The sequence below is a fragment of the Toxotes jaculatrix genome, chromosome 14 (genome assembly GCF_017976425.1).
Source record: "Toxotes jaculatrix isolate fToxJac2 chromosome 14, fToxJac2.pri, whole genome shotgun sequence".
In the NCBI taxonomy this organism is placed as follows: domain Eukaryota; kingdom Metazoa; phylum Chordata; class Actinopteri; family Toxotidae; genus Toxotes; species Toxotes jaculatrix.
Window position 1 is genome coordinate 19,237,826 of NC_054407.1, and position 23,220 is coordinate 19,261,045.

The following is a 23,220-nucleotide window of genomic DNA, read 5'->3' on the forward strand; positions in this document are numbered from 1 at the left end:
TCTGAGTAACTCTAGTGTGCAGTGTTTTACGACTTCTTTCATCTCTTTTATTGCTCTCTGCAGGCTTTCAGGAGTCATGACTCAAAATTCTGACATAACTGTCAGTCTTTGGCACTAAGACATTAAATTCAAAGGGTTTTTTTACATTATGAAGGTGGCAGAGATACAACAATAGGAAACAAGTCTGTGCTGTGACTTTGATTGCTCTAATTTGTGTTTTTAAAGCCTCCTGCAACATGTTATAACCTAATTTTCTCTGCCTCTGATTTGTACGTGTTCAAACACTCCATTTTCTGTAATTCATCACATTTGTTTCAGGATAAAGTGATTTTTACACATATTGTTTTCCAGTCTCATACTTTCACGGTTTTCCCCCTTGATAAAAGAAGGTTAACATTTCTGCTCATGATGCCAACCAACCTTTTCTTTCTGTCCCAGCATGCAAGAACGAAGAGTGCAGCATGTGTCAGCACTGCTGTGATATAAACAAGAAGAAAGAAAGCGTCAAAAGAGAACGAGTCAAAGAAGGTACCAAAATCCTTTTCAAGCTGAAACTAAATTCTTCAACCTCTGAAGGTGGTGGGTCTATTAGTCATACTCAGTGTAATTTTGGATGTCCATCAGTAATGTATATACTCTTAATGTCTTGGTAATTATCATGTATTTGTCAGCTATCTATCACCTTTCCCTCCGGGCTAAGTTGGCAGCCTATTCAAACAAATACTTCACCTTCGTGCATGGAGGATTCTCTTCTTTTTAATGTTGATTGCCCACTTAAAAACTTTTTAACAACAATCTACTACTTTCACTTCTTACTCACATGCACATTGGCTGAGAGGATTCATACCTTTCCTGTAACCAACAAACATCAGATGATTAATACACGGTAACGCACAGGCTTGTAGTTGCTGTTGATGTTGCTATTGAGGCATGTTTTTAGGCTCTGCAGGAACCAATATGTGGAAATCATCAATCTCCACAGACAGCAAAGTAAAACTTCCAAAGATATCAGCTGCATGTCCCTGCAGTTCTTGTGAATGCCCATGGAGGTGAGAAACTAATGCACACAGATCAATGAGTAAACCCAGCACGATGTGAGATAAGATATTGCTGGTTGTAAATCAGCACATCACATTCACAGATACTCCCACTGAAGTTTTTTAGATGTGCCTGCTTTCTCTCTGCAGATATTTTGCACTGAACTGAAATATTTAAATCTTAATTAGATGTGCATCCTGTGCAAAGAAAATAAATTTAGACCCAGGGACTGGTAAGATTTAAAGCTGCCCTGCAAGATAAATAGGGAAAGAAAAAAAGAATACAGCAATAATGAGAAATATTCAACCATTCATTTTCAATGTCCTCTTACTCTGTTCAGGGTCACAGTGGAGGATGGAACTTATCACAGCATACTCTGGTCTAAAGAGCTAAAAATTAAGATCTTAAAGTGAAGCTGTGTGAAATTGAAGCAGTGTGTGAAAAAGCAATCCATTGAGTCAACTGGTGAATGTGTCACTTCAGCACCTGACTGTACATGACTGCCTACAAATCAAGAATGAGTACAGAACTGTGTTGTATTTCAGTGATCCGTAGTAAAAACTGTGGCAGTGGAGTCACTTCAAAGGTTTTTAAGGTGAGGGTAGTTATATATCCACTGATTACATAGAATTGGGTTGTATTTAAAGTGCCATTAAGGACAATACAGTCAGCATCACTATGTTTAATGACGGTAGTGTAGGAGAATTAAAGCAGTCTCATAAAGGAACCTTGAGACTAGACCATGTGCATTGTGGGCGGATAGTATTGTTACTGCTGCATAGTACCCTGGGCTAAACCAATATTTACATATTCTTGAATGCTGCTTACATCATACAGCTTTCAGGAATGTTATTTTCCATATTTAATCCAAACTCCTGTCTTTTCTCCAGACTTTTGAATTTGTATGAGGAAGAAAAGAGACATGTCACTTTCACAAAATGTCCCTTGTTTAAATACAAGGCAGTGCAAAAACGTGTTTCAATTCAAATAGCACAAAGAACAAACACTGGTCCAAGAGGAAAAGACTGTATAAAACATTTATGTGTACTTGTACATAAACAACATTGAGTGGAAGGTGAAAAGCAGATTTATTATACTGATGCTTTTATGGAAACACATTCTGTAATAGAAGCTAAACACAAAAATATGAAAAGACAGACATTTAAACAATTTAGAAATTAAGACGAGAGTTTCTCCTTTCCTATGACACTTTACAGAAATTCAGATTGTTAATTGTCAACGTGTTAATTCACATTTAACAATTAGTGTTAGCATTTACACAAGTATTTCATCGATATTTGGGTACATCATGCATACACCCATGGTGTATATAATATTTTAGTTTTAGAAAGAATAGTATACACATCCATATGTCCATATATATATATATAAAGAGAGAGAGAGATGTCTCATCACATTTACACAATTACAATACAATATATCTGATGTCTTAAAAGGCAAGGAAACTGTCACAAATGTTCTCACTGAAGCAGCTATGCTATCGAATGTATTTGCATGATGTGGTCACCGCTCGGCATCAGCAGTCCAACCCTAGACAACAAAGTGCTGCTGCAATTCTGCACAAGCCTTTGGCCCATATCTTAGTGAAAGAGTGAAAACAAAAGTAATGCTACAAGATTTGGCCAACCTCCTCGACTGCCTTCCAGTAAGACGCTATAAAACCACCATAAACCTCTTATTGCTTAATGATAACATTTGCCAGAGGGTGGAAGGAAGAATAAGGGCAGCACACTGTCACCTTCACACTCTGTTTGGTCTCTGTGGATGGTCCTGTGAAGAACAAAGAAATTTGAAAATAAGTTCTCACTTTTTCATGAATTCACACTCAAATGTTCAGGTCATGCGACTGAAATCTTTGTTTAAGTGGATAAACCTATCAGTGCAGTCAGAATATTTCAAATCATCTAAAATGTTTTCAAAATCAAATGCCACTTTCCTTGATTCTAGTCCTTCATACTACAAGATGCAAAAACTAATTTCTAGAACATACATTAACTGTAAAGATTTAAATTGGAAACAGGGTGAAATATCCTCACAGTACTGGCAAAGACATGACTCGATAACATGGAGAGTTTTGCAGTCATCAGTAATCACTCACCTTCCTGGGGCCTTTGTTCTTGTTATTTCTCATGCTCTTTGTTTGTTTTTTGTCAATCTTGTCCTTCAGTTCTATGACCCATTTCTCTCTGGGGTCTGTACAGAACATGCGCCCTCTCCTCATGATGAAGCTAAAACACAATCGATACAGACTTTTATTTTCAGCGGCAATAATAGAAAAGGTCTGTTAAAATAGGAAACACTGAGAGTTCCCCTTTAAAGTGGAGGTTCTTACTGTGTGTGGATGTGTACTTACATTATAGCAGGGATGTTGCAGCCTCCATCTGTCTCCTGCACTTTATACCTCGTTGCATGTTTTTGAATGCTGTGGCTCAAGTGTTTCACATACTTCAGACAGCAGTCATCATAGGACACTGAGGGATCAGAAATCCAGTACAATCCAGTGTAGCCACTATATGTACAGTATGATATAATTTGTACAACATGTACAACATAGACAAAGTACACTGAATCAAGTCAAATAATCAACAGACCACTGACACAATCGGGGAATGCTGAAGGTGCAGCATATGTGACACTACTGCCAGATACTAGCTGTCGTCCTTTTACAGTCTCTTACCTTGTGCCAGTGCAAGACAGAGAAAAGATAGGCTCAGCAGGGAGTACAGCACGTTGAACCGCATGGTGCAGTCTGTAGTTGCAGCTCTGAAAAAACCCAGATGAATACAAGGAACTATTATGTTTACCTGCAATCAGTCTTATCACTGTGTGATCATTGAACCTCCACTCCTACCACACCTTCCCTTTTCACATCTGAAACCTTGAACTTTGAACAAATGTTTTACACTGCCTCTCTTTGTAAATGTCTGTTACCCATTATCTATCAACTTAAGTCTTTTAAACCCACCAGCTTTTCAATTCCAAAACTCTCTTCTCACCTCTGAACATATCTCAGTCTTTACATAGGATTTGTTTGCACATGCTCATTGAAGCAAATGTTGTTCTTAAACATCAACACACTTGTGCTTGATGTCCATCGTCCATAAATGTTTCCTGTATTTAGCTGTATTTTTGGTCCTTTGCTTAACAAAAAGAAAGTGATTATTTAAAATCAAAAATTAAAAAATCTAAATCATCACAATGTTGTAAATGTGTGCTGTCACTGGTAAATTAAAAGTAATGAAGAAAAGAAGGAGAAAAAGAAGAGAAGAAAAAAGAAAATGTGGCACAAACTTAAGACACATTGTTTTCTTAGAAAGATAAAATTGTTGAGGCACCGCCCGATAAACACAGATCACAGTGTCTCTTTTTGTAGCTCACCTCTAATGCTCCAGGTGCAGTTTGTAGCTCTCTTCTCGCGTCTGTCAACATGTGGAGGTGAGGCGCTCTTATAAAGCCCTCACAGGCAATCTGCCACTGATCTTGCCCATCATCTCATTTTCCTTTCTCTTTTCCTTTTTAATTTCAGCCCAGGAGTGATTTGTTTTTTTAAACCCCCCCCCCCCCCCCCCCCAAGGGGTCATGATCGCTATGAAAACTGTTGTCTGTTGCTAAATCTAAGCAGTATTAGCAGTATTAGCAGTGCAGTAGCTAAATTCTCAAGAACTAAGCAATATACATGTGGGTATGAGAGGTTGCTGCTATAACAAATGACATGTCTTGCTTAGACTACATTTACATTTAGTTTTAGAAATAGGAAACTGACATTTTTTTTTACCATGGAATTAACACCCACATTGCCTGAGATTGTTGTAATTAGAATCTCTTAAAGGTTTTAACATCCCTCACTCTGACAGTTACAAGTTGAGAAAAATTCAGTCTTCCATAATGGCTGTTGAATGAAGGTGTTTCTTATATAACTTGTGTCTCAACCTTCATCCAAAAAGTTCTGTTGATGAAATTCTTGCACTTAATAACAGCTTTTAACAAAAAGGATGGAATAACAGACTGCACTTTTGTGCTAAGATGCAACTGTTGAATCTTGTCCTGCAGAAATCTTTGGCCTGATATAGTTTCAAGAGACATGTGTTAACATAATCAGGTATAAACAGATCAGATATCTGTATCCTCTCGTCCAAATTATGTCAGTCTGCTTGAATAACAAGCAGGCACCATCATACCAGTCATCATTAATATAAATCTAATCATGTGTGTGCGAATGAGAAGAAAATTGTAAAGCCCTTTTGATAAAAATGCTGTTTGTGATGTTGTGACTATTGGCTGGCTTTTTGAATTCACTCCCCATGTTGTGGCCCTGGCTACATAGTTCCATTAGTCCCCACAAATTGATGCCTTACCACCAATGCTTACAATACCATAATGATAAAGGATGGCCAGAGTGACCATGACATCCTCTATGAGCTCTGAAGACATCTTTGAACTGACATCCTACTTGGATATTTATCTAGTTCTATATTTCTCAGACACAATGCAATTTTGCCTTGTGTACAGCAGAATATTGTTTTCATGTTGAGATAAATTGTGTTCCCTGTCTCTGGTCAGCCTTTTAAGACTAAAAAATAAAAGTGCATGTCATGTAGAGAACACTTGCTGATATACAGTATAAAGGTTAAAGTTCTGCTGTTGCTCGTTTACCTTTAATTGTGTGTGGAAGTCCCCAGCAGATGGCACACAAAGTTTTATCAGGTCATAAAGACCTTATCTCAGGATCAAAATAGTTAACCTAGCTTGACAATGGAAAATCTGACAGACTCGTTTTGACCCTCAAAGGTAATTGAAAACCGGAAATGACAAGTCAATAAGTCATTAGTCACTGCATATTGAAGTGATAAATGGATGTATATCAAAGATTAATTGCATTTCGGGTAAGTATGATGACAGATCACCTTTTAGGCTTCATGTTTCCGGAGTTAAATCTATTTTAATGCAGTGTCTAATAGTCTGAATCCAATTGTTCCTGCTGATTTATGCCATAACCCTCTATATACACATGTAAAATTGAGTTGCTGTATGTTGCTGTTGCTGTGTTGCTAGAAAATATACTAATTTAACTGAAAAAGCTTGTCGACTTTCTCTGATGTGCTTGTCGATATGCTCACAAGAGCTTGACTCTGATGTAAGCAACATCATTTTCACAGACACAGCACATCCTTCTTTTAGTCACACTGTTCTGACAGTTGAGAAACTCTGCATTAAAAACATTTGTCAGCATTGTCATAGCATATCCACCCAAAGCTTTTCCTGTTAATTCCTGCAAATAAGCTGCTGTTCTTTTTTCTTTTTGTTGAACATTCAGTGACAGATATTAATGAGCCTTGAGTGCCTGAGTGGACATCTGATAGCACAGTTCACTGTTTATACTCTTACCAGAACTCACATTTACCCTTCTAAAGCCCAGTGAGGCATTTCAAGGACCTGCACTTTCCATTTCCACTGCATGTAGAACACTGCTGCTCACTTTAGTTGTTTACTGCTACTCCAGAACACCACAACAGTGTGTTATGTCGTATAGAAGGAATCTGCAAATTTCCTGTTTCTTCCCACTTGCCACCCAGGCTCTAAAGCAGTTCTTATGTTTTATTCACAAATTGCCTCAGTCTTTTTGAGCGATTCTGGTCTTGTTGTGAATGTTCCCTGCAAGTTCTGTGGGTTCGCTCATGGTACAACATGAAAGAGATCTGACTGTTTGTTGGCAAAACAGCCTATAACTTTATCAAAAAAAAACTACAGAGTTGGATGTGATTATCTCTATTCCTGGTTGTGATTGCATATTTGAAAAATCCTGATGGATTAATGGCACCAAACATGTCAGGAGATGATGGTCCATTGCCAAGGGTACTTGGACTCAGGCCGTGCAATGTCTTCAGCATTCCTTTCAGACAATATGATATGTTGTTTTATCCCTTCATCGTTGCTGTCATTTTGCATGCATATGAAAGAAGACATCTCCAAGAAGCCATTTGTCAGTGTGTGAGAAACTTTACTTTGGCACACAGTACCAAAAACCTACAGTCGAAATGAGGACAGAGCTGTCTCACATGCTGTAGATTGAATAATGATACTGATTTAACATTTATTTGTGTTGCAACCATCCATTTGCAAACTGCATGTACCTGAAAAGACAAATTAAAGCAAACATGCAAGAAAACGATCAAAAAAGAATTTAGTTTCTGAGGGTTCATTTTTTATTTTTACTGACTTTAACGTGTTCAGAGTGTGTTGATGTGTTGATGACACAAACAGAAAGGTCAGGAAGTAGGTGAATCAGTTTCCTGCAAGGAGCGTGTCTCTGCAAAGCAAAAATTCTCTGTTAATGTCGAAGAGGTCAGGGGATACATTAGTCTGAGTCTAAAGTTGGTCTAAGTGTAACTTTATAACTTGATTGTTTTAGGTAAGGAAATGTAACAATGTCGAATGTAGATACTAAATTTATCACAATATAGAGAGAAGGAGATGACAGATGAAGGATATCCTATAATCACCGGAAGAATAAATACTACATTAAAACAGAAGTATATTCATTATAATGTTATAGGTACCATACAAAGGTATCCTTACTTCTGTAATTGGATATGTTTCCTTTTGTGATGGGATGTTATAGTTGGGTCACTAGACCCTGACTGGTCAGTCTTAAGAGCAAACCAATGGCGGAGAATGATGGAGATCAAGGCAGTTGTATCTGATAGAAATGTGGGATTGCTGCTAAATTTATGATGACTCTTCTGGTTAGTGTTTTAAATAACATCCACTATGCAGCACAAGGTCACCACTGAAGATGCACTCCCCATTTCAGGGCATATTTCATTTAAAATATTTTTTACACTTCAGTACCAAATGTGGCTAAATTGTCTGGTTTTTAGCTGTCGCAGTGCACTATTGCGAGTGCAGTTTTCAGGTTAGAATTTGTATTTGAGAAACTAGTGAATCAGGTGACTCTAATCATAAGATAAGATCAAAAACATTACCACTCAACAAATGAGATGGCTTTGGGGTTACATGAAAGAATGTCTGCATCATAATTATCCCCATATTTCTTCCAGTGAAATTTCCCTGGGTTTTACCTTTAGGTGTTAGTTACAATCATCTGAAAAGAAATAAGTCTGTTATGTAACAGTGTGTGTCTGAGGTGGTCTTCCATTACTTCAGAAGAACACGTATCATTATAAACATATCACATGCATCAGGACAGAAAGACAGCTACAGAGCCTGTTTGGAAATCTGCAGTTTTGTAACAGGGACAATTTTGTCAGTCACAACAAAAAGGTACCAACACCTGGTACAACTGGAGTATAATTAGAGTTTATAAAGAATTAAGTTCATTGGCCTGCTACCAATAAAACTATGGTAACTCACTGATATACAGTGGACACAGACATTTCCTATGGTGAAGGGTAAAAAGAAAGCTATTCTGGCTTGAAATACAAGCTACAAGCCAAGCTTTCTTCCGATAGATGAAGGCTCTCTGAGGAAAAACACATGCAGTGACTTGTTTTGAGTGGTACCTGAAGGTGAATTTGTATTATCATTCTGTCTGAAAAGTTCTGGTCAACATTGAGCACTACCAAGTATTGTGAATCTGTTCTATTCGGTGGTCCTAAAAATGTACCATCATTTGCCCAGTGATTTAATGACTTCTGCCTAAATTCTGCAGTGTGCAGTGGTTAGTGCTGTCTCCTCACAGAAAGAAAGTTCTGGGTTTGAATCCGGGCCAGGATTGTGTGGAGTTTGCATGTTCTCCCCGTGTCTGCGTGGATATCCTCCTAATCGTATAATGTGTCATCTAGCAGCCTGGATGTGAATAGCAACCTGGTTAATTAAAATGCAAAGAATTTACATGAGTGATGAAATCAATGAAAATGATAATATATAATGATTGGGAGTGTCTGTTTTTCTCTCATTTAATTCTACCTGTTTGACTTATTCCTTTCTTAATGTATCGGGGAGGTAAGCTGTTTATGTTATGCTATGTTATGTTATGTTAGGCTGAGGAAATTATTCACAAGGCATTATTTTAAGTATTTTAAGCTGATGGAATAGTCCGACCATGAAACACAGTGTGCCTTGGTTTTGAATACCTGTCTGTGTATGATGGAGGTTCACCTCCAGCTTTTTGTGTTATTTTGCCCTCTGGTGGCAGGTGAAGTGATCTGCATTGGCTTTACACTGAAAATTGACACATGCACAGCAGCAGACAAGCAGATCACCTCATTGTCTGTGTGCAAAGTAAAGCTGTAAAAGCATATAAAGCATGCTAAAAGCACATAAAGTTAGTTTGATCTGACACAAATGTCAGGTGTAAGTAATGCTCTGAAATACCAGACTGAAAAGGGTCAGAATTTGGATTCATGCTTGAGTCCACAAATTTCTATGCAAATGGCACTCCTGGGTTTGAGCATAGCTAGCGTGGCTTTTTGTTTACAGTTCTGGGAACCAATGAGCACTGCAGAACAGTCCATGATGTTTTCGTGTTTGCTTCACAGCATAGTGACTGTGGCCTCCATAAAAGGTACCAAAGTGCCAATAAAAGGGCAACTGGTATAAAAAAAAAATCTGGGTTTCAAAACATTAAAAAAAAGGCTTTGTAACTGTTTTATGAGGTAGGAAATGTATTCAACATGTTTGGTAGACTTCAAGGACACAGATAAAGTGTGTTGGAGGAACCACTGACTGTAAATGACTAGAGAGGCTATCTTTAATTGAGTCTGTTAATTGAGGATAATTGTAGTATTTCTCGTTCCTGACATTACTGCAGACCAGAACATACCAAAGAGTTTTAGGGTTTTTTTGTTGGTTTGTATGTTATTTCCTTTTATCAATTTCCATGTGGTATGAAAATAAACATGTATATTAATCTATCACAGTGAACATCGCACCCATTTTTATCACTGTCACACAAGTGTTTCTATGGTATAGAAAATATTGCTTGAAACCCATGAGCCCTCTCACTGTGAGGCAGAACTGCGCCACCATGTGTATAAATGCAAACATGGTGATTACAGGAGATAGATAATCTCAATCCATGGAATGTGAACTATGACTTGTTTGCTTACCTTCACATTAATGGCTGTCATTTTAAAGACCACCATTACCTATACAATAACACTTCTGGGGAAAACTGTAGAGCTGCAGCTGAAACTGGAGAGGTAAATAAACAAGAATAATAGTGCCAAGAAAGAAATGGTTCAAAATCTGTATGTTCAAAACCATAATGACACTAAAACTGGAAAGAATCTGTCATAAGAACCACTCTCCCTTAGTCCTTTTTTTTTTTTATTTTTTTTTTACAAAGTGTATTTTCATTACTAAATTATTCATTTTTGCTTGTGCCTCCCCTCCTCCCAGTCCCATATTACTGCTATACCTCAGGAACTTCTTTTGAGGTAAATTATTGTTGCACTCTGGACATGTTTCATGTTTATCATTAAGGATGATGACAACTGAATTGTCTCTATGGACTTTGTTAGCTAAGGAAGACTGAGATGTGTTTGAAAGATCCTGAAAAAAGCTAGTCCAAAAACTTTGAGCAGAGATTATTTGTCAAACTACTCTTTTTAGGGTCAGTTGTCTTTGTCTGTCACCCAGTGGTGAATTTATTGTGACCACATCACAGCAGATAACACTTTTTAAAATCTGTGTTATGATGGTATCACATTTCTATAGGGGCCTGAGAAGTTGCTCTAGTAGTAGTAAGTTGAGCTCTCCAAGCAAAGTTTAAGTTGTTCTTTTGGATCTGGTTGAAACTATATAATATATTAAGCGCTTTTACATTGTGGCAGGACAGGACAGACAACATTTTTGTAGCTCACTGAAGGGCACAGGACAGGGGGTCGCTCACATGCATTAGTAAACGGTGACATATGCTCTCTGCCACTGAAAACATTTCTGCCTCGACTTGTATTATCTGCGCGGTGGGTTGTGGGTGTGTGAGCGTCGAAGTAAAATGGCGGACTTGGCAAACGAAGGTGAGTAAGTGGCAGTATGAGAAAAACAATACCGCTACTCTGGCGTTATAAACGGAGCCTGAACATGGTCTGCATATTTGATAACTGAAATGAAGCTACATGGTTGCATGTAAATGGTGAGTTCTTGTGAATTATATGCTTCGCGGCGTTTGCAATACTACAACGTTAGCAAGCAGGCTAACAATGCTAATGGCTGGGCTGTGGGTAATACCTGGAATGCCTCGGAACGCCCTCGAATGCTGCCTGCCACTAGCTGGCTTACCTCCGAACGCTAGCACCCGGCTATTTATAGTTGTTGTGTTTTGCCATTTGTGGCGAGCTAAATGATTCGATGTGGATGTAAACTCATGCTTGCTAGGCCAAAGACGAAAAGTCTTGCCTCCATCAAGACCGATATACAAACACAATACCAGTAAGTAGCCTTGTCTGAAAGGAAACGTTTACAGTACATCCTCCTCGATATTTAATGTAGTCAGCGCTCAGTTGCAGGGTTGCTTGGCGTTCATTTAGGCGCGTAGAAAGAGAGACGTCAGGCAAGAGGCAATGCTCTGATGTAATTTCTACTTTCTTGATATTTGTTGTTTATTTCGCTCAGATCTGCTTGTCATTGTGTTGATCTGCAAACTATAGGAGAATTCGGCGAGAATCTTGGTGTCCTTGCTTGTCGGGCAAGATGACTCATGCGGGATGGAGCGCATTAGCAAGCTAACTATAGCCAGTAAGCTAAGCTACGTTCTGCTTTAGGGAACAACCGGTGGCGCCGAGTATTTGCTGGAACGGGTCAGATAGTGTAAATGCTAGCTGTTTAACATAAGCCGGGAACATCTCGGGCCACTTGAATATCTGAAGTGAATATCAGTGGAAATCCTAACATTTATTGGCTAAGATAGCTCTGCAAGCCGCAGATCGATACAAGGCTGGGTGTTGAATTATATAGGTCACGCAACATTGTCATGTTTTCTGCAGTTAAACACGAATCACATACAAACAGCTAGCGTTAGCCATGAGGGTTTGTGATAGAGACGCTTTATGTCGGTCCAGTAAACACTGCAAGACTGTGTGCTGTCGTCTATTTGGCTGTTGCCGCACGCATTTAAGCACCGACAGGGCTCACAACGACAACGATGCTACACCTGCTCAGTATAATAGGCCCTACCCAGACAGAGGCAAACCTTTGTCTGCTAACGTTATAGGATTACACATCTTACAGAGGTTACAGTGTGAAGGTAGACGCGTTAAGTGGCCTAAGGTGAATTCAGATTATTACCTGGCCTGGCGAATGCTACTCTGGTTGGTTATTTCAATATCGTATATGAGTCGGAAAACATTGGTGAGTGACATGAATAATATCTCCTTTTTGATGACAAAAGTAGCTATAGTTGCTGTTTGGCCGTATGGGGAGGCTGAACGTTTGATACATGGTTGTTTACATTAATGTGTATTCATTTGTGATTTTGTCCAATTGTTTTGGTAAACATAATGTGTTTTCATTCTTCCTGGTACTTATAATAGGATTGCACAATTAACTGTAGCATAGTCTGATTGCTTTTGACTGGCTAACATTGATTGAAATCAGCCATTTTCCAGCATTTTACAAATTTATTTTCTCAAGTCTTGGTCACATAGTTTTTTCTTACTATAATCATCACCAGAAGTATCTCCTGAAAGCACTGTAAGTTTGAGAAACACATTTATCATGCAGTCTGTGTAATATATATAATCTTTTTGAATGACTTTTGGCATCACATGTTAATGCTTGTTCATTTTATTACTGTGCATTGAAATTTGGTGTTTGATCAAGTACTAGATTGCTGGTTATTCCTGATGCACATAGCCTTCTAGATTATCAGCATTCACATTCACTTTTTTTAAAGGGCTCGTTCAGGACCAAATAATGGGCAGGCCATGGCCTTATGTATTTTGTTTTCAACCTTAAAGCATGAATATAATTGATGTTCTCCTAAGTTAGTGCCTGGATGACTAGCCTACATCTTCTTTTAACAGACAAGCCAGCCATAGCGCCTCCTGTGTTTGTTTTCCAAAAAGATAAAGCACAGAAGGTAAGTTTCACTATTTTATTTAAGTATTTATCAAGACTGAAACCAGATGCTTTGAATTAGCAGACTTTGTACTTGAATCGAGACTGGATTGCATTTTCAAAAAAGCGCATATTGCAGAAGAGTTGCTGAGCTAAAATCTTTCACTATTAGCAGAACTGTTAATAAAGCTGTAATGAAAAGTCAAAATACACTCAGTTGACAGTTAATTAGGCACATTTTGCTAAAACTAATACAGTCTAATGCAGCATTCCTGAAACCTTCTTTCATGAAGGTTATAATTCAGTTTTTATTTGAATTGTTTTAAATGAGTGTTGATTGATTTTTGGAGTATGTAGTTTGTGGTGATGTTGAATTGTATTTTGTTGTACAGAGAGATATTTCTTTTAATTAGTCTGCCCTCAATGATATAAATAGGGTGGAAAATAATAGAAACACCAGTCCATATAATGCAATACAATTCAACACATTTGAATCAACACCTCTACAAAACAGTTTAAACACAAACTGAACATTATACCCATCATGGAGGTAGGATTTATTGCACGGCTGCTGTATTAGCCTATACTAATTTTGGCTAGGACCCTAAATAAACTGCCAACGGAGAGTATGTTGACCTTAAGTCAAACACATCTTGCTTGAATTGATAACACTTTTCTCCTCTATCCATGTTTGCAACTCTGGACAGAAAGCCATAGTGATCAAACAAAGTGCAGCTAGCATCCTAGTCCTTAATTTTCTAATGATTTCAGTGATGAAGACCATTCTTTTGGAAGAGAGAAAAACTAAAAGCTATTTGTGTTTTCTTTCAGCGATCTGCGGAGGGCTCAAGTGCAGAGGATGGAGAAGGTAAATAAAATGTTCAAACTGGCCATTTTCTTTGGTAACATATCTTTTTCATAGATTTATTTAATCTGGAATCGTTCTAATATTTTACTGCTACTTTCAGATTCAGATAAAGACGAGGCAAGCTATTGCCCCCCAGTGAAAAGGGAAAGGACCTCATCGTTCCCACCCCCACATTCTGGTAATGGCACGTGGTGACTAAATAGAGCATTTGTATTTTCTTGATTACTTGTGGTGTACACATTGATTTGTATGCTGAGTGCAATGTCTGTCCGCTACTTTGCAGTTCCCAAGAACAATGTATTCATGCCTTCAAGTTTCTGCCAGTCTCCGACTGGGAACTCTGACTCTGAGCCAGGTGAGAGATCCAGACCACTATTAGTTTCTCTTTACAACTTGAAGGACCTGTGCAGTAAAAAAAAAAAAATATATATATATATATATATATATATATAAGTAGAGAGAGAGAGAGTTTCAGAGGCCAAACATATAATTTCAACAGTCTAAGATTTTTACTTAACTGAATGAATGTCAGGGGAATAAGGTTGCCCTTTCACACATGCAGCACACAACTGGAGATTGTCCTGTGAGACGCATTCTCACCCACTGTAAATACTCCATTTGGTTTAGGTGAGGTGTGGCACCTGGGTAGAGCAGGCAGGAGTCAGGATAGAAATGTCATCAATACGCCCACTCGCTGTGAATTTTTTGTGGCAATGACCCACTCTATTCACACATCCGCTCAGTTGGACATTGCACAGACTTTGTACAAGGGAGCTGGCAGGGTGAAGTTGTTTTAATGTCCAGTTCAGAAGACATTTGTGTTCACACATACAGCTCCTCTGGGTAATGTATGGAAAAGTTCCGGCTTGCAGTGCCTGTGTGAAAGCAGCATAACATTAGTAAACAGTTTTACTTGCCCACATGTCAGAAATAATTTCTGACGATGTGTACGTTTTGTAAAGTCAAGATGTCAGTGAAGTTTTGTATATTTCATATCTGCAAATGCCCCCTTCACTCTGGTCAGCTCTAGTCTACTCTAATGTGGTAATTTTACCTCTGAGCTAGCTGCCCAGTTATTCGTGGATGTACAAAAATGTTCAACCACAAAATGCAAAGCACAAATTACACAGGCATGATTAGATTTTTTTCAGTATAATTTTAAACAGTAAGTGAATACACATTGAAGATGTATGGAATTTAAAAGTTGAAATTAACAAGATATTTACTCAACTGCCCCCCATATATGTAGTATTGATTTTTACAAAATTTGTAAGTATGACAAAAATCACTGTGCCACATTAGTGCATTCCCAGTCAAGTTGAACATCTCCATCGGTTCGGTCTGGTTTGTTGCAGTAACATTTGCCTGAGATTTGGTTATTGTAAAGGAATTTGGTCCTCCTCTCTCCTCTCTGTCCATCTCTAACTACACCGGTGTTCTGTGTCAATTTGTGTCATGTGTTGCAAATAGAACATGGAATATACCCAACAGAGAAAGCCTATCTGTTGTAGGAGCCTGGTAAGCTAATTGTCAGTATTATATGAAACTGAACTTAATAAAGAGCAGTTTCCCAAAATCAACAGCAATTCAGAGAAGACTTCTTCGTTGTGGGAACGTTATGACTTTGTATGACCTGTGACCATGCCTGTACATAATTTAGTTCTGTTCTGCATTGTGACTGTTTGAGCTGCCAAGTTCAGCTGGGAAACGAGTTCTGAGTTTACCAGACAAATTTATGATGCCAGTAGTGGGGAAAATTAGTTGACATTGGTAAAGGCAGATTTCTTAGTGTCATATGCTGGTAGTTGGCTGCTGTTTGCGTTGTACTACTGAACATGCTAGATGAGTGGCTCATTAAGGATTAGGCTGTTTGTTTTATGTTGGGGGGGCTCACTGTGCCTACTACTGTATAGACCTCACATATAGTCGGTGTTCCTAGACAAGTTATTTTGAAATAGTGGGAAAAATCTTCCTGCATCCGCCTCTTTGAAAAGGAAAAAATATATAGCACTGGACTCAAATTTGGCAGTACAAGTCAGGGTCGGTTAGATGTTGAGTGGATGTTGGTACAGAACGAGTTCCGGTCTCAATCCCATACTAGGTGCTGTCTTTCTGATGTGGTTTGGGAGCCCGTTTGGTCAAACTCAAAATTAATCACATTGATCACATAATAGTTCTGTACTGTTCACAATGTATGACAGAGTGTTTGTTATGGTTCACCACATGCATTTCATCAGTGTTTAGCCAATGAGGCCTTTCCATCATTAATATTTCAATCGACAGTGGTGGAATCACTTTAAACAGGACGAGATTAACGCTGGGAAGGAGAGGAAAGATGAAAAATATATAAACCGAAGCTTTTAACAGAGAAAAAAACAATTGAGATTTATTTAGTAAAATAAGTAAAATGTGTTTAACATGTTGGAAAAATGTGTCCTATGGATTATGTTAAATGAAATTTTAAAAAATAAATAAATTTCATCTTACCTGAATGTTCGCTGAAATGGGCTCATAAATGTTGAAGAAAAAGAGGATGCAGTTTTCTGCTTTAGCATTGATTAGAGCCAGGTCACGTCAGGCTAATAAAGCCACTGAGATGGAGAGACGGGTAGAAATAGATCAGAGGCCTTAGAGCCCGTCATGTTACGGCACAGGAGTTGGATCACAACACAGCTCTTGAGGCTCCACTAGGGTTGCTGTGGTAACTGGCTCTGTGGTTTGAAATGTGCAAAGACAGAAGGAACATACCCTTTATAAGTTGCTGTGTAACTCTTGGATCTTTTTCTTTTGTTTTTTTAATGTCTGTTCTCTCTTATGTGCTCTCTCACCAGAGGAGAAGCCTGTGGGATTCCGTCTAAAGCCACCAACTCTCATACATGGACAGGCACCAAGTTCAGGTTGGTGTTTGATGTTGTTTGCTTTCTTCATATCATATTTTCTCACGCTAAGTTTGAACCTGAACACAGACTCACACCCTTTCATATGAGTCCTCTCAGAAGTGGAAATCGTACATCTAGACCTGAACATCTTTGTGTTGAAAAAAAGTATGAGACAAGTTTGGTCTTTTGCAGGTGTCCCAAGTCAGAAACCCAAGGAACAGCAACGCAGTGTTCTCCGCCCTGCAGTTCTCCAGGCGCCGCCCTCTAAATCACATATAGAGTCCAGTGAGTTAGCTTGAAGTCACCTATTAGTTGATACAAAACGTTCTTAAACACCATACAAATCTTCTTAGTCTGATAATTCGTTTAACGTTGTATACTGATAACTGTGAACAGTGTGTTTTCTGCATGTGCCTTGCAGGGTAAATTTTCTTTGGTACAATGAAAAAAAACAGTGAACAATCTTTTCTTTCTGTACATTTTAGATTCCAGTTGTGGAACCAACGGTGTGAAAAAGTCATCAGATGGGGCATCTATGACCCAGTCCCTCTTCCTGAACAACACAGAGCACTCAGCCATGCTGGCCAAGTCACTGGTGAGGAGTGGCTAAATCTCAGCCGGTTATAATCAAGGGCTTGGTATTGAAAAACAATGCCAGTCAGTTCAGTTCAGGCTTTGTTAAGGCATCAGAAAGTGTGGGGAAACCATTCAACTTTAGGTTCTCTACAGAAGAGCTTAAGACTTGTGGTTACTTCCGTGCTCCTGTGTAATGAGGAAGTATGTTGGGTCTTGAGAAATTTTCATAACGAATTATGCAAATGTTGGATATCAAATGAATCACCGTGTCATGAGGGAAATTTGGTAGCAGCTTTTTTTTTCTACACAGGGGTGCAAAGACTTGTAAATCTGGTATGCAGAAAAATACGTGTGAAAATGGATCAAACATCAAAGTTGATTGGTGTTTTTTTTCCCCCCAACCATTTCAGAAACATGAAAATGAGGAAGATGGAGCAAGTGGTAACAAAGATGGAGGCGGAAGAGAGAAGAAGGAGACAGATGTAGCAATATCTTTTGTGTTTGGTCAGAATATCAAAGACAGAGCAAAGGTTTGTTGTTTTGCAGTTGTTCACTTGTTTTACACTGGTCTGTGTGATACAAATTTTGTGCCAATGTCCAATATTATTTTGTACATTTTGTGTGGTCTGTCTGGAACTGTTGTGGCAGAAATCTTTGTGGAAGATGTAGATAATTTGGAAATGGTGACTTGCTGTTCACTCTCGTCTTATGCTACACATTAGTCAGGATTTTCATCAAGTATGGATTTGTTAAACGTTATTTTGTGTCTTTAAGCCTGGGTTGTGCATGACTCCAAATTTAACACAATAGTTTGATTTTCTCTAGTTGGACGAGAACAGTACAGAAGACAAGTCAAAGGATAGTGTGCAACTGGACTCTCAATCAGAGGGCACTAATTATTTCTTACAGTACATCTCTACCCCAAGGTAATGAAATTGTGTCCTCCTTTGAGTATTTTTAGAAACTCATCTTCATTTATGATTAACTTCAATCAGCTCACTGATGTTTTTTTTTTCTTTCCTCTCTTTTCAGTTCAAAAAATGCCACAAACAGTACAGACGGTGGGGCAAAATTTGTTTTTGGGCAGAACATGTCTGAAAGAGTTCTGGTGAGTTTTGCAGCTTGTTGCATAGACAGTCTGCCTTTTGCCAAATTTGAAAACTCCTAATGGTTGAGCTTTGAACAGGTTCCAATGATCAACTTTGTTGTATTTTCAGAGCCCTCCCAAGGGTGAGTCCTCAAGTGAGGAAAATAAAGAGGTTTCAGCTGCCCCTGCTTCAGAGCCCTCATCACAGGAAACCACCCCAGAGAAGGGTAAAACCACAACCCCGCTGATTACTGAAAAAATGTTTGGCTAGACTATTAATAGATTTAAGAGACACTTGGCTTCACTCCAGTGACAACGGTAAACAACAAAAACAAAACCTTGTGCAGTTTAACAGTTCAGTTCAACAGAAGTGCAATGCTGAAAGCGTAATCCTAACAAAAAGTCACTGAAAAATGATAAATCTTCATCTATTGAAGAAGCTACATAAAGTCTTTAGTAGCAGCGTCTTATTTCGTTGGGAATTGGTGTTTGATTAGCCCTCCCTAAAGACCTGGGGGTGTAATAAAATTTTTATCTTTATCCTGAGATGCAAATTTCATACCACTAGTGATTTATCCCCAGCCATGTCCTTAAACTAGGCAGTTTCCTATAAGGATAATCATACAGGAAATGCATACAAGATAATATTGCCTGCTTGTTATAGGGGGAAAATAATACATTAAAAATGATTAAGTGTGAAGTCATACATTGTAAGCAAGGTCAGTGCTAACATAATTGCCAGTATTTGGTAATTTTTCAGGGTCTCACTGGATGAGCTAATACTCTACATACAATTTTGGGGTTTGATAGTGTCCAGTGACAATGAAAAGATAATCAGTATTTCATAGCTACTGCAGGTTCAGGCATTCTTGTGTGGGTGCAGAGCTCAAGTAGTTCTGTTCTGCTAATGCTCTGCAGTGGACTTTACAGCTCTGCCACCCTGTGTCCTTCACAATCAGCCTACAGCCCTGGCTAGTCCAAATTTTTACAGAGAATATTGTTTTTGTGTCACAACAAGAGCATTGTGGGAGAAAAAGCAGAAGTCTTCACACACACGCACGAGTTGAAGATGAAAAGCCAAGTGACCAGACATTGAAAACTCAAGCAAGGCACTAGTTTCTCACCATTGTGTTTTATCTCAACAGTGAACAGCGTGTCAGAGTCTTTGGAGGAGTCTGCAGCAGCATACACCAAAGCCACAGCCAAGAAGTGCATCTTAGAGAAAGTTGACGTCAAAACTGGAGAGGAATCTGAAAGCAATGTGTTACAGGTAGAGGGTGGGCTCTCTCAATTAAAGACACGCGATAAATAAATGTAGCAGAAACGTTTACAGCCCTCTTTTGCCTGCACTCTTCTCCCTCAGATGCAGTGCAAGTTATATGTTTTTGAGAAGACTGCTCAGTCGTGGATAGAGAGAGGTCGAGGCTTGCTGAGGCTCAACGACATGGCATCGACAGAAGACGGCACGCTACAGTCCCGTCTAGGTAAACACACCTGCAGAAACTTTTTGGGCTTGGAAAAATAAACAGACTTGCTGAGAGATAACACTTATCTCAGTAAAATCTTCGTTGTGGTCTTCGCCATAATTATTACAATACCTGATATTGAACACAGGGGGGAGCCCTTTTTCCGCATTTCACACTTCTGTGGTCTAGACACAACAGAATGCTGTTTGACACACTGTATATGTGTGATGATGTAATGTGAAGTGTTTATTTATCAAAGAAAAACAAGAAAAACAAAATAGAAGGTAAAACCCCATATGCAGAAATCCTAAAATCCCCAGTTGTCTTGGAAATGACACTTGCTGGGACTATAGGCCTATATTATTATTATAACTACCATATTTTTTCCCTTATATTTCATGACAATTCACCACTGTGATCATAGGTAGAATAACATGGAATAAAAAGACAGTAAAGCAGTGGCTGCTTGGGCCTGTATTTCATTGCTGTTTTTGATTCAAATTTTCCAGTGATGAGGACCCAGGGCAGCCTCCGGTTGATCCTCAACACTAAACTTTGGCCCCAGATGCAGGTGGACAAGGCCAGCGAGAAGAGTGTACGAATCACTGCCATGGACACAGAGGACCAGGGGGTCAAGGTCTTCCTAATATCGGTATGTATTTAAAACTTTTTGCTGGCTAGGGCTGTGCTGTATTTATTTTCAAGCTCAAGGGAGATTATAATAAACTCTAAAACATCAGAGTAGAGAGCTTTGAATGAAAATAGCCTTTTTGTGCACATTGTAATAACTTGATTCCCATTTTACACATTGGGCAAGAGATATTTGAATTATATATTGCTTGTCCATACATGATACCATATTTATCTTATCTGCAGAGAGGCTTTCATTCCAAAAAGACTTAAAAAACAGGCCTTTAGTCCTAATTTCCTTGTTTTATTTATTTATTTTTATATTTTAGTAATTAGGCTCCATGTTTTCTGATCTGTTCTCATTTTAGTTTTCTTGGTTCTGTTTAAGTTAATTTGAACTGAACTCAAACTTTCTCCTTGTGCACTTGCTGTCTTGATTAAATTTAGGATAATTTCCACAGCACAAAATCTTTGTTGCTCTGAGTTTCTCTTTTTAAAATACTGCTTTATTTCACTTTTAATGTTCTGGGATGTGTGTAATGAAGTATGAATATTTTTTAGTTCTATTTTATTGTTCTTCTATGTGGCTGACCTGTCTGTAACCACATCTCTCGTCTTCAGGGTAGCTCTAAGGACATAGGTCAGCTGGCTGCAGCGTTACATCACCGTATCTTGGCTCTGAAGAGCAGGGCCGAGCAGGAGCCTGAGGCCCCGGCAGCAACCATCCCCGAGGCCGAGGTACCACAGTCCAACGAGGATGACAGCGACGAGGAAGGCAATGCCTCCGCTTCTGCCTCAGCCTCCACTCCTGCTACAAGTCAGTGATTTTTTTATTTTTTTTTTTTAATATACGTATTTCAGTAAATCTGAGAAAGACACACGGATAGCGATTTGCAAAACATGTAATGTCAAAATTTCAAGAGGGGGCGCATCTTCAGAGAATTTCTCCACATCGGGTTTAATTTATCACCTGAAATCCAAACATCTTGATCGCTGTGCTGAATATGAGAGGAATGCAGCACAGAAAAGGAAAATCCCTCCGAGCACGCCCACTCCGTCTGTGGCGGATGTTTTGAAAAGGCAAGGGAGTTTAAAACTTAACTTAAAGCGCTGCAACTCTTGGTGTATTTGTTGTTGTTAAAGGCCTACGTTTAACATATGGGCTATGGCAATCTTTGTTTTGATACACTATTATGTTGTAGTCCTACAGCAAAAATTTTAAAATGCACTTGACTTATATGCACTTTGTGTTTTTATGAGAGAACATATTTAATTTTACAATATTGTTTAAATTGATTTATTCTTTGAAACATTCATATTAATTTATGTACAATGCTACTAATATTTGGCATAATAATTTCTTTCGGTGTTTCGGTTTTCAGTTTTCGGCCTTGGTTTCCTCATTTTCGGTTTTCGGTTTCGGCCAAGAATTTTCATTTCGGTGCATCCCTAAAAATGATAATAAAGCTGAATCAGTGCTGCTTTAAAACAATTTAAATAAAAACTGAACATTATAACCTTCATGGAGGTAGTATTTATTAGGACTGCTGCATTAAACTACATTCATTTTAGCTAGGTGTGTCTGATAAACTGCCAGCTGAATGTACATTTATTCAGACCACTTGCCTGCATAACATTTGTCAACCTGCTGTCGCCCCCTTCCTGCAGGTAATTCAGAGGGAGGAGAGAGCCAGGTAGCAGGAAGCACATAGCGTCACTCGTGGACAGCCTGCTAAGATGCTGCTGTTGAGGCATTTTGCTGTAGGCATCTCCATGGACACCCCTTGACCAACATGGGTCCTCCAGACCAGTACTTTTGGATATTAGAAGTCTAGCTCCAGGAAATAACCCCCTGTGCCGGAGTGTCTCACCCAACTCGTGCAGTTCATCTTCTCTGCATTCAGCGTAATATCTGGAGTCGTTTCTTCCCTCCCTCTCCTGTTTTGTGTTTTATTTTTGTTTTCGAGTATTTTTTCCTCTCCCCGATAGCAAAAATAAAGACTTCAAAGCTTTGGTTTGGGACTTTTCTGCTCATCATATTGATGAGCGTAAGGGTGTTTTCCTCTACATTTTAAAGTATGGCACATGTTAAGACTGCAGTTTCTACTTTGGGACCTTTTTACTCACTCTACAGCCGTACCTCTGGACGCCACACATCCAGAGGAGCTTCATTCACAGTGTATTTGACTAGTCATCCAATCAGTTGTTCCTACATCGAGTCCAACCCCCTCATCCCAACCAGTCTGTGCGTTAGGTTTTGGCAAATGTAATTTATTTTTGAGCCGTCATTTTCATGAGGCATCTCAACACATACGTGCTGTTTGTAATGGCTAGCCAAGACCACTCAAGTTGTCATTAATAGCAGTTTCTTATATTTCTTATTGACCTATATTATAGTGAATAAAAGACTGAAACAATGCAGTTTCTGCTGAGGTAAGGTAAGGATGAGGACAAAAGGGCAGAAGGATTCACCTCAAATTTTTCTCTAAATTAATAAGATGTGTTAGTCATTCAGCTTGTGGGTTTTGATTTTTTTTCCCAAATCAAGGAAATTAACTCATCAGTCTACATTCTGCATGTAACTGTTATTTCTTTACGACATCCCAAGGGTTTATTGTGTTGATACATTTTATTTTT

General features: G+C 38.7%; 2 protein-coding genes across 4 annotated transcripts; one reads left to right on the forward strand and one right to left on the reverse strand.

Annotated features, from left to right (window-relative positions):
* Positions 1 to 2,061: 2,061 nt before the first annotated feature.
* ccl25a (chemokine (C-C motif) ligand 25a) lies at positions 2,062 to 4,566 on the reverse strand. The gene is made up of 5 exons (XM_041054328.1): positions 4,438 to 4,566; positions 3,737 to 3,822; positions 3,413 to 3,530; positions 3,158 to 3,287; positions 2,062 to 2,829 (listed from the first exon to the last, which is right to left on the reverse strand). Exons 2-5 carry the CDS (start codon positions 3,798 to 3,800, stop codon positions 2,800 to 2,802), a joined length of 342 nt encoding a protein of 113 aa, XP_040910262.1. The 5' UTR covers positions 3,801 to 3,822; positions 4,438 to 4,566; the 3' UTR covers positions 2,062 to 2,799.
* Positions 4,567 to 10,997: 6,431 nt separating this feature from the next.
* Positions 10,998 to 22,595, forward strand: ranbp3b (RAN binding protein 3b). 3 transcript variants are annotated; one of them, XM_041055981.1, is made up of 17 exons: positions 10,998 to 11,039; positions 13,044 to 13,099; positions 13,909 to 13,945; positions 14,046 to 14,123; positions 14,229 to 14,300; positions 16,777 to 16,842; positions 17,017 to 17,109; positions 17,310 to 17,419; positions 17,811 to 17,930; positions 18,226 to 18,326; positions 18,433 to 18,508; positions 18,618 to 18,714; positions 19,633 to 19,757; positions 19,851 to 19,971; positions 20,463 to 20,605; positions 21,205 to 21,400; positions 22,252 to 22,595. In XM_041055981.1, the coding sequence occupies exons 1-17, from the start codon at positions 11,018 to 11,020 to the stop codon at positions 22,293 to 22,295; spliced, it is 1,557 nt and encodes a 518-aa protein (XP_040911915.1). In that variant the 5' UTR covers positions 10,998 to 11,017; the 3' UTR covers positions 22,296 to 22,595. The 3 variants fall into 3 exon arrangements, with proteins under 3 accessions (XP_040911915.1, XP_040911916.1, XP_040911914.1); XM_041055982.1 differs by having other exon boundaries at positions 11,008 to 11,039; positions 13,086 to 13,099; XM_041055980.1 differs by lacking the exon at positions 10,998 to 11,039 and having other exon boundaries at positions 13,001 to 13,099.
* Positions 22,596 to 23,220: the final 625 nt, after the last annotated feature.